This window comes from Caloenas nicobarica, chromosome 3 (assembly GCF_036013445.1).
Source record: "Caloenas nicobarica isolate bCalNic1 chromosome 3, bCalNic1.hap1, whole genome shotgun sequence".
In the NCBI taxonomy this organism is placed as follows: domain Eukaryota; kingdom Metazoa; phylum Chordata; class Aves; order Columbiformes; family Columbidae; genus Caloenas; species Caloenas nicobarica.
Window position 1 is genome coordinate 57,258,443 of NC_088247.1, and position 15,179 is coordinate 57,273,621.

The window sequence follows — 15,179 nt, forward strand, 5'->3', positions numbered from 1 at the left end:
GTGAACCAGGTGCCAAGACATATGGTTTAACAGATGTTCTAGCAAAAAGCTCTATTCTCTGCACTGTGTGAGTGTCCAGTTAAACCGGACATCGATAAGACACTGAAAATCGTATTGGGCTTCTGGGAGCCACAACTGTTCCCAGCTTGGGAAGCTGTTAAACACAGCCCGATTATGCAAAAAACCCTATTGCTCTGATATCCCAATTAGATCCACAGAACAAATGCTGGACAATACGTACACTGCTTTCGGGAGTCTTTGTGTACCCAAATGTTACTTATTCTATTCGGCAAATTCTGTTTATTCACTGTCTTAGTAAAGAAACGAAGCTTAAAGCCTTGGAAGCTTCCTCCACGCAGAAATCTCCAAATCAAATGGGCAAACAGCCCCCGCCCAGTCCCACTCCAAGCAGCTTCTGCATCTTCATGTTTAGAATGCCCCGTATGCATTATTCTTTTGAATATTTAGTACTTAACACGTACCCATCCCAAGTACAGGATTAACGTGCAGGAGTGACTCGTTTGCAAGGTTATTTATTGACAAAACTACACTGGAATGCACGGCATTTCAAAGGGGTGCTGGAAATAGAATAAAGAGGTGGCCCTATATATACACTAATGTAACAAATCAATGTGAACAACGCAACAAGGTGCATCAAACGTTAATAAATGAAAGAATCCTTAAGTGTCTTTTCAAAGAAAGACAATTCATAGGCTTTAGAAAAAAGAAAATCAGCTGAAGTGAGCAACAACTGATCAGTTATGATGTCTATACATGCCATATACAATCTTTTAAGATTATACACACACACTTATGAACACTTCCTCCATGAAATAATTTTTCTGCTAACTTCTGAAGCTTATAAAACACAGCATACCAAAGCATAACTGGTAGAAAAGCCAGGTTACTGTCTTTGAGTGTACAGTGTGTACACCGTGTACACTGAATAAGTAACTGCTTCAGTGTGTACAGTGGCATCAAACCACCGCTGTTGGTGTGTGACATATTATGGTGAAAATTTTAAGAGGAGGGGGAAAATGCTGAGAAAAACAAACAAACAAACAAACAACCCACGGCATTATATTCAGAAGGGAATGGCAGGCAAAAAAGACAATACGCACCAAGACTGAATGTATTTCAGCAACAACATCAATGCTCACTTTAAACAAAACGTAAGGACTGAAACTCTTTCAGAATTTGCTATTTGGCAAAGAGAATCCTTCAGCTCACAACTGTAACAGATTCAATAGTAAATTAGGTTGAAAAGGTGAAGAATAAAAATATTTGAGAGCTGCATTTCCATCCCACTCCCACATCTATTATTGACACTCACAAAAGGCGTGTTTTGGATCATCTTGTTCAGCCAGTTAAATCTCTTTATCTGTGCAAATATTTGTTTCATATTAATGCAGCTGCAACTTTTGAAGACTTTTGTTATCTTTACTGCTTATCTTACAATGCCAGAGCTCTGACTGTCCCAGACCTTGGTCCAGTGGGGCTACAAAATGCAGAGGTAGGAGGGAAGGGGTCCGAAAGGGGACAAAAGACCAGATACAATCTAAAAACAACCAAACAGGAGCAGAATCTGCAGCCATGAAAGTCAGGAGTTCAATTCAATGTTAATTCTTATTTATCTGAAATGTTTACAGATGTACATTTATAGAAAATTGAGTTGATGAAAAGGCTGTCGTTACAGCCGTAAACACACAGTGTACTGAAATGCTGTCCCTCTTTTTATCGATTTTTATTTTCAGACACGCAAAGGTATGGGCACTTAATTATACACACACTGAGAAAAACATAAGCACGGAAATGTGCGCACACATAGATTATCTAATATATGACAAGGGCTTTTTTCAAAATAACAAAAAAAAAGTTTACATAGGACACTATATGAGACATGCTACCAACATCCACTTTTAGTTCAATTCAGGTTGTTACAATCTCTCCCTCTTCCCTGCTTCTACCCAAACATCCTTATCTTTTTCCACCTGCTGGAACTATTTATATAGGTAATTGAGAGGTGAATCAAGCTAAAAAAATAAAATAAAATAATAATTTTAAAAAACCCAACAACAAAAAAACCCCCCAAAACCAAACCAAAACCAAACCAAAGGGAAAAAAAAAAATACCAAACACGATGGGGGGGGGAGGTAAGGGGGGAAACAACAACAAAAAGAAAACACAACATCAAAACAAACAGTCTTCCACACCCACAACAGCAACAAAAATCCAATTTCTGCCAAAATCTTCTTCAGCCAGATCACTCTTCTGAACTGACGTACTGGCAAGCTCCAAAAGCGGCAGTGTCAGCACAGAGGGATGAGGAGGATGAGGCTGTGGCAGCTGGGACCGAGCCTGGCTGGAGCAGCTGGGGGACTGCACCCAGGGACAGCACGGCTCCCAACGCAGAGCAAGGCGGCTGCTGGTTGTATTTTCTCCTGTTGCTGAATTTGCTTTAGCCCCTCTCTGAAACAGGGTGCTGGGAGAGCCAGAGAGCACTGGCAGAGTCTGTAACGAAATCTGTGCCTGTACATCTCTATTACTTCAATGCAAGCAAATAAGATCTGAGAGCATTTCAGATACAAAAACGTGTCCCAGACTGTACCTTGGATCTTCCCTTATCAAAGAATGTGTTTTAATAGCAAATTGTTTGATGCTCCCCAACCCCCCACCTCCAAGGAAATATCTTTTCTCTTTCAATAAGGACATAACCAAAAGCTATTTTCTCTAACACAGTGTACTTGGAAAGTGTCTCTCCCCCACCTCCCTTCACTTTCATTTTTCATTTTTGCACTTTTTTTTTTTTCCAATGGCCTTTCTTGTTATGAGAAAAATACATTCTTGGAATGTTTCAGCTCAGGGCTCTCAAAAACAATTACTTAGGCATTTGATTTGATCTGCTGGTTCTTCTTTTCTGGGTATTGGGGCTTTATGAATCTCCGGTTTGGTCAAAGGTTAAAGTGAACCTTCTCCAAGTCACACTCCAGAGCCTCATGAGGCCCATACATATCCACCCCAGGTGTTAAGGAAAATGAGTAAACACTGCACACAACAGCAGTAACTTGCCATGTTATCTAAGGAAGGATATTCAAAGAGGGAAAGCTGCTGATTGACTGTCATGTTGGGCAAGTAGGATGGAGGGGTGAAATGATAAGGAAGAAAAAAATGGGTCATCTTTAAATTGGTGGACATTTGGCACTGTTTAAGGGGAAACAAGAAGGAGAATGGACATTCAAGGACATAATTTCAGCAGCAAGGTACCTTCAAGAGTATCAAAGCATTTCATAAGCAGAAGTAAGCACTTATAACCTCAAAGGTAACTTACCTTTTGCACTGTGAGAAATTAACACATTTGTGATTAAAAACCAACCAAACAAAATCACACAAAAAAACCAAACCAAACAAAAAAAACCCAACAACAACAACAACCACCCAAGAAGTATATGGAGGGAAAACATATGTTTTCTGTGTTGTTCTGGCTACTAAGTGGGTTTCTCAGAAGAGTGAAGGTTAGCAAGGATAATCTGTCAGAGCTATGTGACTCCAAGGAGTGAGCGATAGGGAAGATTTCCAGCTGGCTGTCTCTTTTGGGCCTCTGTGACCCAGGATCTACTGACCGTGATGCTTCACGGCTTCGCTGGTATGTGCCTATTGTTAAATCTCTGCCTTTGACAGAGCAAAACCCAGCTTAATTTCATCTTGTGTGCTTTGTATGCTCTGTTTGGCAAGTCTCTGAAATCCAACTCCTCTTCCTCAATGAATGCACTATATGCTTGCTCAATTTAAACAAAGTTCCTACTCGAAGACACGGAGCACAAATCATTCCTGCTGCTATGATACCTTTTCAGTAAATGCAATGCAGTTACTGCTAGATTTGTGTTTCTTTCTAAATGTTGCAGTATATTTGTCCAGCGATACATTTTGCATGTGAGGTATTTTCTAATCTCATTCTATCTATTAAAAAACATCTCTTCAAAATTTTAAATTCATCACATGCCTATATGCAAGTGTTACTCAGGGTTTGTCAGCTCCACTCTCTATTAAAAGAAAAATCAAACAGATTGAAGTAACCGATTATAGTTCATTTCCAAGTACAATGCTTGCCAAAAAAATAGATATTTTGAACTTCTAACTATCGTTCATTTCAAAGTACGTTTCCCAAAAAGTATATACTTTACAGTTCTGAAACTGTATAGAAATATGCATTTTAAAAAAAAAAACAGTTTTAAAGAGCATATTTAGAAACTATTCTAAAGGAGTGTTGATGCTTAAGGTTTATGAATAAACTAAAGCATACACATAAAGCCACACAAACAACTAAACTGATTTTTTAATCCTTATTAAGTAGCAAAATTTAATTTTTTAAGGAGCAACTGTGAAACTGTCATCCTTTTACTTAACTGGTGATCTTCACTGTAAATAACCCCATCCCCATACCACAAAAAATGGTTGTGTTGGGAAATGGTGGTGTTCATTTCTTCTTTTTTCTTGTTTTTTAGCGAGAAACGTTATTTTCTGGTTTTTAGTAATCTCTTCGATTCTAAGATAAATACTACTCACAATTACTACACAGATAAAAGTTGAAGTCCCTGCTATTATGGAGACAGAGAAAAAGGACGTGCACCAGTCATTTTATGTTTTCCCAGTAACTATGCTGCTGAGGAAAACTGTTATGCACACAGAAGTACAGCCACAACGCTCCAGCCACCTGCTTGGACAAAGAATTAATTGTAATTTATGTGATAAAATAATCCTCAAAATTTATGATAGCTGTGTTACATCTGTGTTTTACTAGATCCCAAATGCCAGTTATCTATATTTAATGATAATAAATTTTGATACAGAGGAACTGATTTACAAGCAGAGGTTCACAATGCCTTCAAGACCGATACTCTACTGTACACACCTGTTGTTCTAATTTTTAATCCAAGCTTTTTAACATTACAAAATTGATTACAAGTTTTTCCATTTAACAGAGATAAAATTGTATTGAAACTGAATATTTTACATGAAGAAGAAAAAGAGGCTTAGGAATTTGAATATTTCACCTCCAGAAAGCAGCCTGTCCTCTAGCCAAATAGACTTGCATGAGTTGGCCTTACCTGGAGCCATAACTTGTTATTCACTGCATCTCTCCCCGTAGCAATGCATTGAAATGTAGCATTCTGCCCTGCGTTGACCTCTACATCCCCCAGCCTCAAGAAATGTGGAGATTTATCTGCAGAGGGGGAAAACAAAAATTACAAATAATGCTTATTGCTAAAAAAGGTGCCAGCAACATTGTCTCCCTGAAGATGCATATTATAACAACCTTTGGCTAAAAAAAACAGAAACAGAAGAGAGAAAATGATTTGTTTCATCCCTTTTCGAGAAGAAAGAGTGCTTTCAGTCCTTTCCCTTCTCCCCTGGTGATTCTAGTAACTTTATGTTCTACATGAGTTATAATAAAGTCTTTTAAAAATCAAAGCCAAGAAAAGGAGATCAAATGCCAAAATGTCAGCAGCACTTCACAAAAATTATCCCAAAGACTTTTGATTGTATGAAATCCATCATACTGAGAAAAACCCAATTAGCAGGATACTGCTTAGGCACAAATAGAAAGATACTATTCGGATTATTTGCAATGTAACTCAGAGCTCTATTGTTTTACTAAATGAAATCATTTGCATCATTGAAGATAGTATTTCAGGACTGACAAATCTATTTCCTATGCTGACAAAGCCCCTAGGAAAGCTCAGTAGCACAATCATCTGAAGGATTTGTTAGATGTAAGAAAGCAGACATGCATTTGAGGAATGGGTACATTATACAGCTCTTGCACATCTCCCTTCTCAGAAACTACTAAGAGAAACAGTAGCTGAACTGTTATTTCCTTGTGCTTACTGAAAAAAAAACACACAGGAAAAATCAGCAAATTGGAACAAACAGGGTTTAAACATCAATTACGGAAAATAGCTTATCTGAATACTGTATCATACTGATAATCTGACATCATGGCTGTATCCAAGTGCCTTTTGTTTTGGCACTTTAAAAAAACCACAAAGAAAAGAAAAAAAATGAAGGAAAAAAATGACAGACTCAGATAGCTGGGCTGGCTAAAATATAAAGAAGAAATTCACTCAAAAACTCTGTAAGCTTGGTAGCCCCTGAGAGCTACAGTCCTAACAGGTTGGGGCAGAAGAAAACAAAATGTGAGGTTGCCATTGCAACCTATTTGGCATCATTTTGCAAATTTGGGGGAGGGGGTTGTTATATCTTGATCATTTCAGAAAGCAATTAAGTTATTAGCCATGAAGCAGAATATAATGAAATTACATTTTAGAGAGGGGGTGTCTTGGAGAAGATCAGAAGATTTGAACAGAACCATATTAACAAAAAAATGTGATAACAACTGACAGAAATGCACAGTAATAATTTCTTCCTCACAACTTCATATTCATAGAATATTCGCATTAGCGCAACTTCGGTTTGCATGTGTGTTATTCTTCCCCAGGATAAAGCAGGGAAAGGCAAACATAAATGCCTGAAGCCTGTCCACAAAAATGACAAACAACAATCCTTCAGAAGTTCAACAGCCAGAAGCCTTTTTTTTTTTTTTTTTAATCTGATGTGTCCATTTAAAAAATAGGAAAAAAAAAAAAAGAATGAGGGCATGAAATCTGATAAACCTCCTACATGCATCTGAAAACTCAGTTTTCTTTAATCAGTGAGCATATCCATTAACATTAAAAGCCATTTGAATTATGCACACCAACTTTGGTATAAATTCAACAAGGCCAAGTACAAGGTCCGGCACATGGGTCAGGACAATCCCAAGCACAAATACAGGCTGGGTGGAGAATGGATTGAGAGCAGCCCCAAGGAGAAGGACTCAGAGGTGTTGGTTGATGAGAAACACAACATGGCCTGCCAATGTGTGCTCACAGCACAGTCAACCACATCCTGGGCTGCATCAAAAGGAGCGTGACCAGCCGATCGAGGGTGATCCTCCCCCTCTGCTCTGCTCGTGAGACCCCACATGGAGCATTGCATTCAGCTCTGGGGCCCCCAACATAAGAAACACAAGGGTAATGGCTTTAAACTGAAAGACGGTAGATTTAGATTAGCTATTAGGAGGAAATTCTTCATTATGAGGGTGGTGACGAACTGGAACAGGCTGCCTGGAGAAGCTGCGGATGCCCCATCCCTGGAAGTGTTCATGGCCAAGCTGGTCGGGGCTTCGAGTAACCTGATCTAGTGGAAAGTGTCCCTGCCCATGGCAAAGGGAGTGGAACTAGATGATATTTAAGATCCCTTCCAACCCAAACTACTCTATGACTAAAAAGACACTGAAGAATTTCCTCTTTTATATTCCTGTATAATTTACTTTTGGCAGACAAAGATTTTACCCAGGTAAATCACTATTGCAACACTACATTTCCCCTGAAAGCTAAAAATAACCACTATTGAAAGAACAAAGAACATCAGTGATCAAGTGATGAAAACTCAGCGGTCTGCAGCAATATCAAATATGTCCTGAAAAGACAGAGAAAAATGCAGCTCTTAATCATTACTTACCACAAGGGTAACTCAGAACCTGGATGTCATCAATGGCAATGTAGCCATTTCTCCCATCTGAGACTTCAGCTTCAAATATTACCTGTCAAAATGAAAGAAAAAATGTTTACAACACTCATTTCTACAGAATTCCCACAGTGGCAAGTGTGTAGATATAAGACACATTGCCTTTTTCATTTAGTCGAAGTTCCTACAAGGTTTGACAACTGAATATTTATTATTTAACGTATTGCAGTTCCATACCATTCATATACATGACTTGCTTTGGATTTGCTGTTTATGGCACAGTAGAAAAGCTTGTTTATTACCTCAATTAATGGCATACTGCTCTCACTCTGCTAAATGTGTAAACATGATTCAGTTCTGAAAAAATGCCGTTACTTTCAGGCAGGTTCGACATCACAGCACACAACTGATCAACCCATTTTAACAAAATTTATATGCTTGTCAGGGGTCCGAGTATAGTCCACCTTCTGCAGTGTAATTGCACAGGAAAACACACAGCAGCACAGAAATAGTGTAGCACTCCCCAGTGGCAATGAAAAGAACAGCTGTAGCATGAGATTTATATAGCAGCCATTAACTTCATTCTTGCAAGGCAATGGGGAAAATTGCTGAGCATGAAGGAAAAGTCTTCACATCTAACTTCTTGTTCCACCCCAAACAGGTAGTCACAAAGAACTGCTCTTGGACTGCCCCAGCACACAGAATTGTCCTTTGCTACAGAGGCAGCAAAACAATCTCCAAGTGACCAGAACAAATTTATTGTCAAGAATCATGCTTCCTCATACGGACAATAAAAAAAAAATAATAATTAAAAAAAAAAGGTAGAATATGGTTAAAGCAGAAGGAAAATAATTAGAAGGAAAAAAATGAAGCATGAACGCCTAAAGTAAAAGGAAGATATGAAAGAGGAAAGCACACCAGGAAAGATTGATTCAAGGGGTATCATATAAACTTGTCGCTGTCATTGCCCAAAGTAAGCATCTGTTGAGGTCTTCTGTATAAGACAGGCTTTGACCAAGTCAACTCCTCTATGTGTTGTCTATATGAGAGATGTATATGTTTACATCTCTCGTTCTTGGGGACAATGTAAGGGAGCAGCAAAGGCAACAGATTAACAACCCAACGTACCCTGCAGATATGCAAGAGAAAGCTGTCCCTATCAAGCACCTTTCTCAGCTGCTCTTAGTGGGGGATCCACATGGGCCCTTGCTCGGAAGCAATGACCACCGCACTGTCTTCAGCCACGAGGGAGTCCTGGGAGCAAGCAGCTCCCATCTACCTCCGGAGCTCCTTTTGGACCTCTCATTCACAAAAACTACCCTCTTCAGTCAGATACCTGGCTCTGAATGCTGCATCAGGAACACTTCTATGTACATATGCTCCACTCCCTACATTTCCTTGCCCTTACCTTCCACCCAGAGATGAAGTGCAATTTATCTTCCCACCAAAGGAGGCAGGGACCCCAGGTGGCTTGTTTATACTCGGAACTAATTCCACAGCCTCACAGGGATATAAATACAGAAAACTTCCAAGGAAAGCTGGATATGGGCATGTTCATGCTGTGGTTCACAGGGTCTCACCAACTTGTGCTTTGACTGTAGAAAGAGGAAGCCTGTGGGGCACGTATACTTTGGCAGCACCAGGCCACAATTCCTCTTCCAAATTCTCCAGAAGTTCTTGCTGAGGTTCTGGCTGCATTTCTCTCCACTTTCCTCTTTTCTGCCCCCTCCCCCCCCCCCCTGCCCCGTCCTCTCCTTTTAATTCTATTTGCATCCCAGTGCAATTAAGTTGCAGAAACCACTTCATTCTCTGACTCCTCCTCCTGCCTTGGTCAACAACAGCTGGATAGAAAGGAATTTAGCATCTGGGGCTCCAACTTTCACTCCCTTGTCCAATGATCTCACTGACCAGAGCACTATTTGACAGTGTCTACCAGCTCCTCCAACATCTTCAGAGAGCTGGCACTTGTCCCCAGTAAAGACCATCAACATGAATATGTTCAAAATGTTAATTATTTGGATTAATCCTCTTTTTTAATAGTTGTATGGTGTGGAAGACAAACAACTCAGTAAGAAATATATTTAAAGCCCTTCCGACAGACCAATTTCTTTAGCACACAATACAGTTCTATCACATACACAAACTCTGAAAGTGCTTTGTTTCTCAAAGTCCAGTTAAGAAATTTGAGCATCAGTGTTAAGAACTGGACTAAATTTACACCTCTCTCTGAACTGGGTTGTTATTAACACATTTGGAAGTAACTTAGACCCAGTTCCCAGGGAAGCTTGGTCTCATGTAAGTGTGTCCTTCCCCTGTATTTTGATACCATCCTACACAAGGGGCACAGGGGGTAAGTTACCTCTCTTGGGACAGAGCTGGGAATGAATTCACTTGTTTTTTTCTGTCTCTTCCAGATTAATTTAATTAATCCCATCCCCCAAGAGTAGGAAGTTATCAAAAGAAAAGAAGTTCCTGGAAAGAGCAAGAAGAGTATGATTAAGACATGGAGATCTCTAAGAATGAAGAAAAAGAGAGAGGGGGGGAAAAAAAAAAAAAAAAGAGAGAAATATAGAAACACAAGAAGCCTACAAAATATTAAAGGGAGTAATGAGGTTAGTAGAGGAAAAATAAAATTATTAAAAAGACAAAGGTATTACAGAGCCGAAATTTCAGATACAGTGGTAAATTATTTTTTATTTACATTCATAATTGGTATAAATACAGCCATGAAACATTCATAAATATAGACACTATGCAGCAAAAGGTTCAGCTCAGTTAAAAAATTTGTATCAGGCTTTAATTTAATAACATCTGTTCACATTTAACATGGGAAATGGAAAAAGAGAATTGCATATCTAGGTATAAACAGTGATTTGAAATGCTGACAAGTCAGACCAGAACCCGAGGTAGCTCTTTTCCTCAAATACACAGACGCTACTTGAAAAAAAATCCAGATTGCTGAGCTATTTTATTCACCAGAGGTTTATCCTAATAAGATATCGGTGCTTCGAGGGTGAATCCTGCAGTTAAGTCTGAACTTCTGTTCGGTTTCCAGTCCTAGAAAGAATGTCTTAAACACTTCATGTTAGCTGAAAAATAATTCAGATTGTCACTCTAGCCAGAAAACATCAGTTGCCCATGCAACTACAAACGTCCTTCCACTTACTACAGTTTAATTGCATGCTCATCTAGTGCACTTCTAAGAGATGCTCGAATCCTTTAATGGAGAGGAGAGACTGTTTTCAGGGGACAAACCAGGCTTGCACAGAGCAGGGCTGTGGAGGCAGCTACCCTGTCTCATTTGTACCAGCATCACCACAATGAATGAGAATGGGAAATGTTTAATAGCTCAGGTAGTTCAAATGCTACTCAAGGGAATTAGATTTCATCCCCGAATTTTCTACATAGTTCCAAGGTGCTACTCAAACAGTTAGTTACTTCTCCAAATAAAATGACATGTCCTTGTTTATGAAGTGCCTGCATTCAGATGCAAATTAAGATACAGTGTCAGAACGCCCTGAACTGGATGTGCTCCTGTGTATTTAGCCATCTCTAATGCATCTCGTGTCCATATATTGGTCCATCGTCCCCCTAAAACCATGCAAGATTTTAGTGAACACAGTATAATTTGGGAAAATCGATGGGTTTACTACTGACAGCATTAAGAGCCATTTCCATGTGTCTGGTTTGTATCTGGCTTCCTTTAATGACCCAAATCAGTGACAAATTGATCCTAATAATCCTGCTATATTATTCACAACTTTGTAGACCTCTATTATACGTGCCCGAGTAATTTTGTCCCAGATTATTCAGTGAACCTTCTTTGATTATCCTTCTCATAGCTCTAACTGTACTATATCCTTTGAAGATAACGAGAGCAGAGCTGGCACACAGTAATCAAAATGTGGGTGAGTCATAATTTATACAACAGCATAATATCATTATCTAATTAATACTGAACTTGCTTAACCATTCTTAACCCTTTATTTGCTTTTTTTGACCACTGGGCTCAAAGGTGACATTTTTATGAACTCCACAGTCTTGCTGCAGAGTGTCAATGATAAGCTCCAAATAAATTGTTCTGTGTGTGAAATTAGGATTTTATGCAGTGTGCATTATTTTATATCTATCTCTACACTAAAATGTGCCTGTCACTTCATTGCCCAGTCGTTCACAGCTGGTGTTACTGTGATGGTCTTTCTATAGGTCCTTACAATCACATACTGTCTTTGCTGTTCCAAAGCAGCTTTCAGCTGCACACTTTATCTTCTCACTGTTCTCTGGCTCCCACTCTGGTCCCTTATGAACACGGTGAAGGCACAAATCTCTATCGGATGTCCTTGTTGACTTCTGGGCATATTGACAATTTATTCTTACCTTCCCCTTTTCCTCTTAAACAATTATCTATGGAATTATCTTCTCATAGAATGGCAGCTTAGCTTCACTACAAGCTTTTGTAGAGGGACCACGTCAAAAGCCTTCTGGAAACCTGACTAAGCTTGTATCAAGCAGATCACCCTTATCTATATGCTTGCTGACCCCTTTAAAGGGTGCCAAGGTTGAAAAGTAAGTGTACAACATGCAACATACAGCATAAAAGGAAAAAATATTGACTTTTTTTTGTGTGTCGGACACTGCAAAATAGCACACACACGCTTTATTTTCACATCCCAGCTCTAAAATGCGGAATATGATGATCAGTCTTCAACTGATACTATTACAGAAATAAATGTTTGTGAACAACTTAAATACTCAACAGTATGTGAATGCAAGAGAAAAAGTAGTAATTATTACAGCAGAGACCCCCAAAGGGATTTAGCTGCTGAAGCCTAATGTTTAAGAAATATTCAAACCTTTGCACTCCTGCACAGCCTTAACATTGCATTCTGGAATCACCATGAAGACTAAACCTGCACTTGCAGGAATACACCAAATATACATCTTGAGGAATGGCCTCAATGAATTTTTAACTTTTATCATGATTCAAAAATTCCAGTATCAGTTGAGATACTGCTCAAAATTAGCATTCCCAAATCATACATACTTAATCAAGTACAAAAGGTAGTCTGGAAAGAGAGAGAACAACTCTGTAGCCTATTAGTATAAAATAATTCTCCCTATGTTTTGTAAAAGCACTTTTCTTGTAAACTATAAAGCACTGTCATCAAGCAGGGCCTTGAGTAGTTCTGACTACTCACAGTACTGAAGAAGGCAAGAATCTCCTACAGATTTGGTAGCAGTCCTGTCAGACCATCATATATATCACAGAATCACAGAATGTTAGGGATTGGAAGGGACCTCGAAAGATCATCTAGTCCAATCCCCCTGCCAGAGCAGGAACACCTAGGTGAGGTTACACAGGAAGGCGTCCAGGCGGGTTTTGAACGTCTCCAGAGAAGGAGAATCCACAACCTCCCTGGGCAGCCTGTTCCAGTGTTCCGTCACCCTCACTGAGAAGAAGTTTCTTCTCAAATTTAAGTGGAACCTCTTGTGTTCCAGCTTGAACCCATTACCCCTTGTCTTACTGTTGGTTGTCACCAAGAAGAGCCTGGCTCCATCCTCGTGACACCCACCCTTTATATATTTATAAACATTGATGAGGTCACCCCTCAGTCTCCTCTTCTCCAAGCTAAAGAGACCCAGCTCCCTCAGCCTTTCCTCATAAGGGAGATGCTCCACTCCCTTCATCATCTTTGTGGCCCTGTGCTGGACTCTCTCCAGCAGTTCCCTGTCCTTCTTGAACTGAGGGGCCCAGAACTGGACACAATATTCCAGATGAGGTCTCACCAGGGCAGAGTAGAGGGGCAGGAGAACCTCTCTCGACCTACTAACCACCCCCCTTCTAATACACCCCAGGATGCCATTGGCCTTCTTGGCCACAAGGGCACAGTGCTGGCTCATGGTCATCCTGCTGTCCACCAGGACCCCCAGGTCCCTTTCCCCTACACTGCTCTCTAATAGGTCATTCCCCAACCTGTACTGAAACCTGGGGTTGTTCCTGCCCAAATGCAAGACTCTACATTTTCCCTTGTTATATTTCATTAAATTTTTCCCCGCCCAACTCTCTAGCCTGTCCAGATCTCGCTGGATGGCAGCACAGCCCTCTGGCGTGTCAGCCACTCCTCCCAGCTTGGTGTCATCAGCAAACTTGCTGATAGTACACTCAATTCCCTCATCCAAGTCATTGATGAATATATTGAACAGTATTGGTCCCAGAACTGACCCCTGAGGCACTCCACTAGATACAGGCCTCCAACCAGACTCTGCCCCATTGACCACGACTCTCTGGCTTCTCTCCTTCAGCCAGTTTGCAGTCCACCTCACTACCCGATCATCCAGTCCACACTTCCTCAGTTTTGCCGTGAGGATGCTGTGGGAGACGGTGTCAAATGCTTTGCTGAAGTCAAGGTAGACCACATCCACTGCTCTGCCATCGTCAATCCACCTTGTTACGTCTTCATAAAAGGCTATGAGGTTGGTCAAACACGACTTCCCCTTGGTGAAGCCATGTTGACTGTCCCTGATGACCCTCTTATCCTTGATATGTCTTAAGATGGCACCAAGGATAAGGTGTTCCATCACTTTCCCAAGGATGGAGGTGAGGCTGACCCATCTATAGTTGCCCAGGTCCTCCTTCTTGCCCTTTTTGAAGACCGGAGTGACATTTGCTTTCCTCCAGTCCTCAGGCACCTCTCCCGTTTCCCAAGACTTAGCAAAGATGATGGAGAGCGGTCCAGCAATGACTTCAGCCAGCTCCCTCAGCACCCGCGGGTGCATCCCATCTGGACCCATGGATTTATGGATGTCCAGATTGCTTAACTGGTCCCTAACCCAGTCCTCATCAACTGAGGCAAACTCCTCCATTGCCCTGCCTTCCTCTGGGGCCTCAGGGGTACGGGGCTCCTCAGGACAGCCTCCGGCAGAGTAGACAGAGACAAAGAAGGCATTCAGTAACTCTGCCTTCTCTGTATCTTCTGTCACCAGGGCACCCACCCCGTTAATATATGACACAAACATCCACACATCAATTAGATAAACCCAAGTATTAAAAGGCTTTGTTACGACAGAAATATTAGAGAGAGCTGAAAAGGAATTGAGATGGAAACAGGGCAGGGCAGGGCGGGGGGGAAGTTAGATCTTGTCATTTCCACCAAGCATTCAACTTGCAACACATTCTTCTTCAGCTATAGGAGGGCTTTAATTGGCTTAATTATCAGAAGAGAAACTTGTAAATACATCAACTCCAATGCTTGGTGGAAAAGTATATTAGAGAGCTGTAAGTAAACAGAACGTATCACGTTCGTGGTACATCACAGTTAAAAAAAAAAAAAAAAAAAGAGAGAGAAGTGCTGATCCTCAACTGGAAACTTTGTGCTCAATCCTCACTGTTCCAATACGCATAATCCCAACGGTGTGAATCTTGATCTACTTTTGGCACCTTCCACATAATTTCTATTCAACTTGTGAATAAAACAAATGAAGAAGTAATGACATAGTATCAAAAGAAGCACTGAAGTTATATTAATTAACCTCATCAGATATTAGTTATATTAACCTCTCCAGATATAAAGCCTTAAAGTCTTTCATAAGAATATAAAAAGCAAACATTTTTA

At 40.3% G+C, this 15,179-nt stretch overlaps 1 protein-coding gene across 3 annotated transcripts in view; it reads right to left on the reverse strand.

The window, feature by feature from the left end:
- PTPRK (protein tyrosine phosphatase receptor type K) overlaps positions 1 to 15,179 on the reverse strand; it is a 322,787-nt gene that overhangs the window by 215,740 nt on the left and 91,868 nt on the right. For all 3 annotated transcript variants that reach the window (XM_065632502.1, XM_065632504.1, XM_065632501.1), the window contains exons 3-4: positions 7,561 to 7,642; positions 5,106 to 5,221 (exon numbers count right to left, since the gene is read on the reverse strand). In XM_065632502.1, coding sequence (XP_065488574.1) covers positions 5,106 to 5,221; positions 7,561 to 7,642 — 198 coding nt within the window. The remainder of the gene's footprint in view (positions 1 to 5,105; positions 5,222 to 7,560; positions 7,643 to 15,179) is intronic.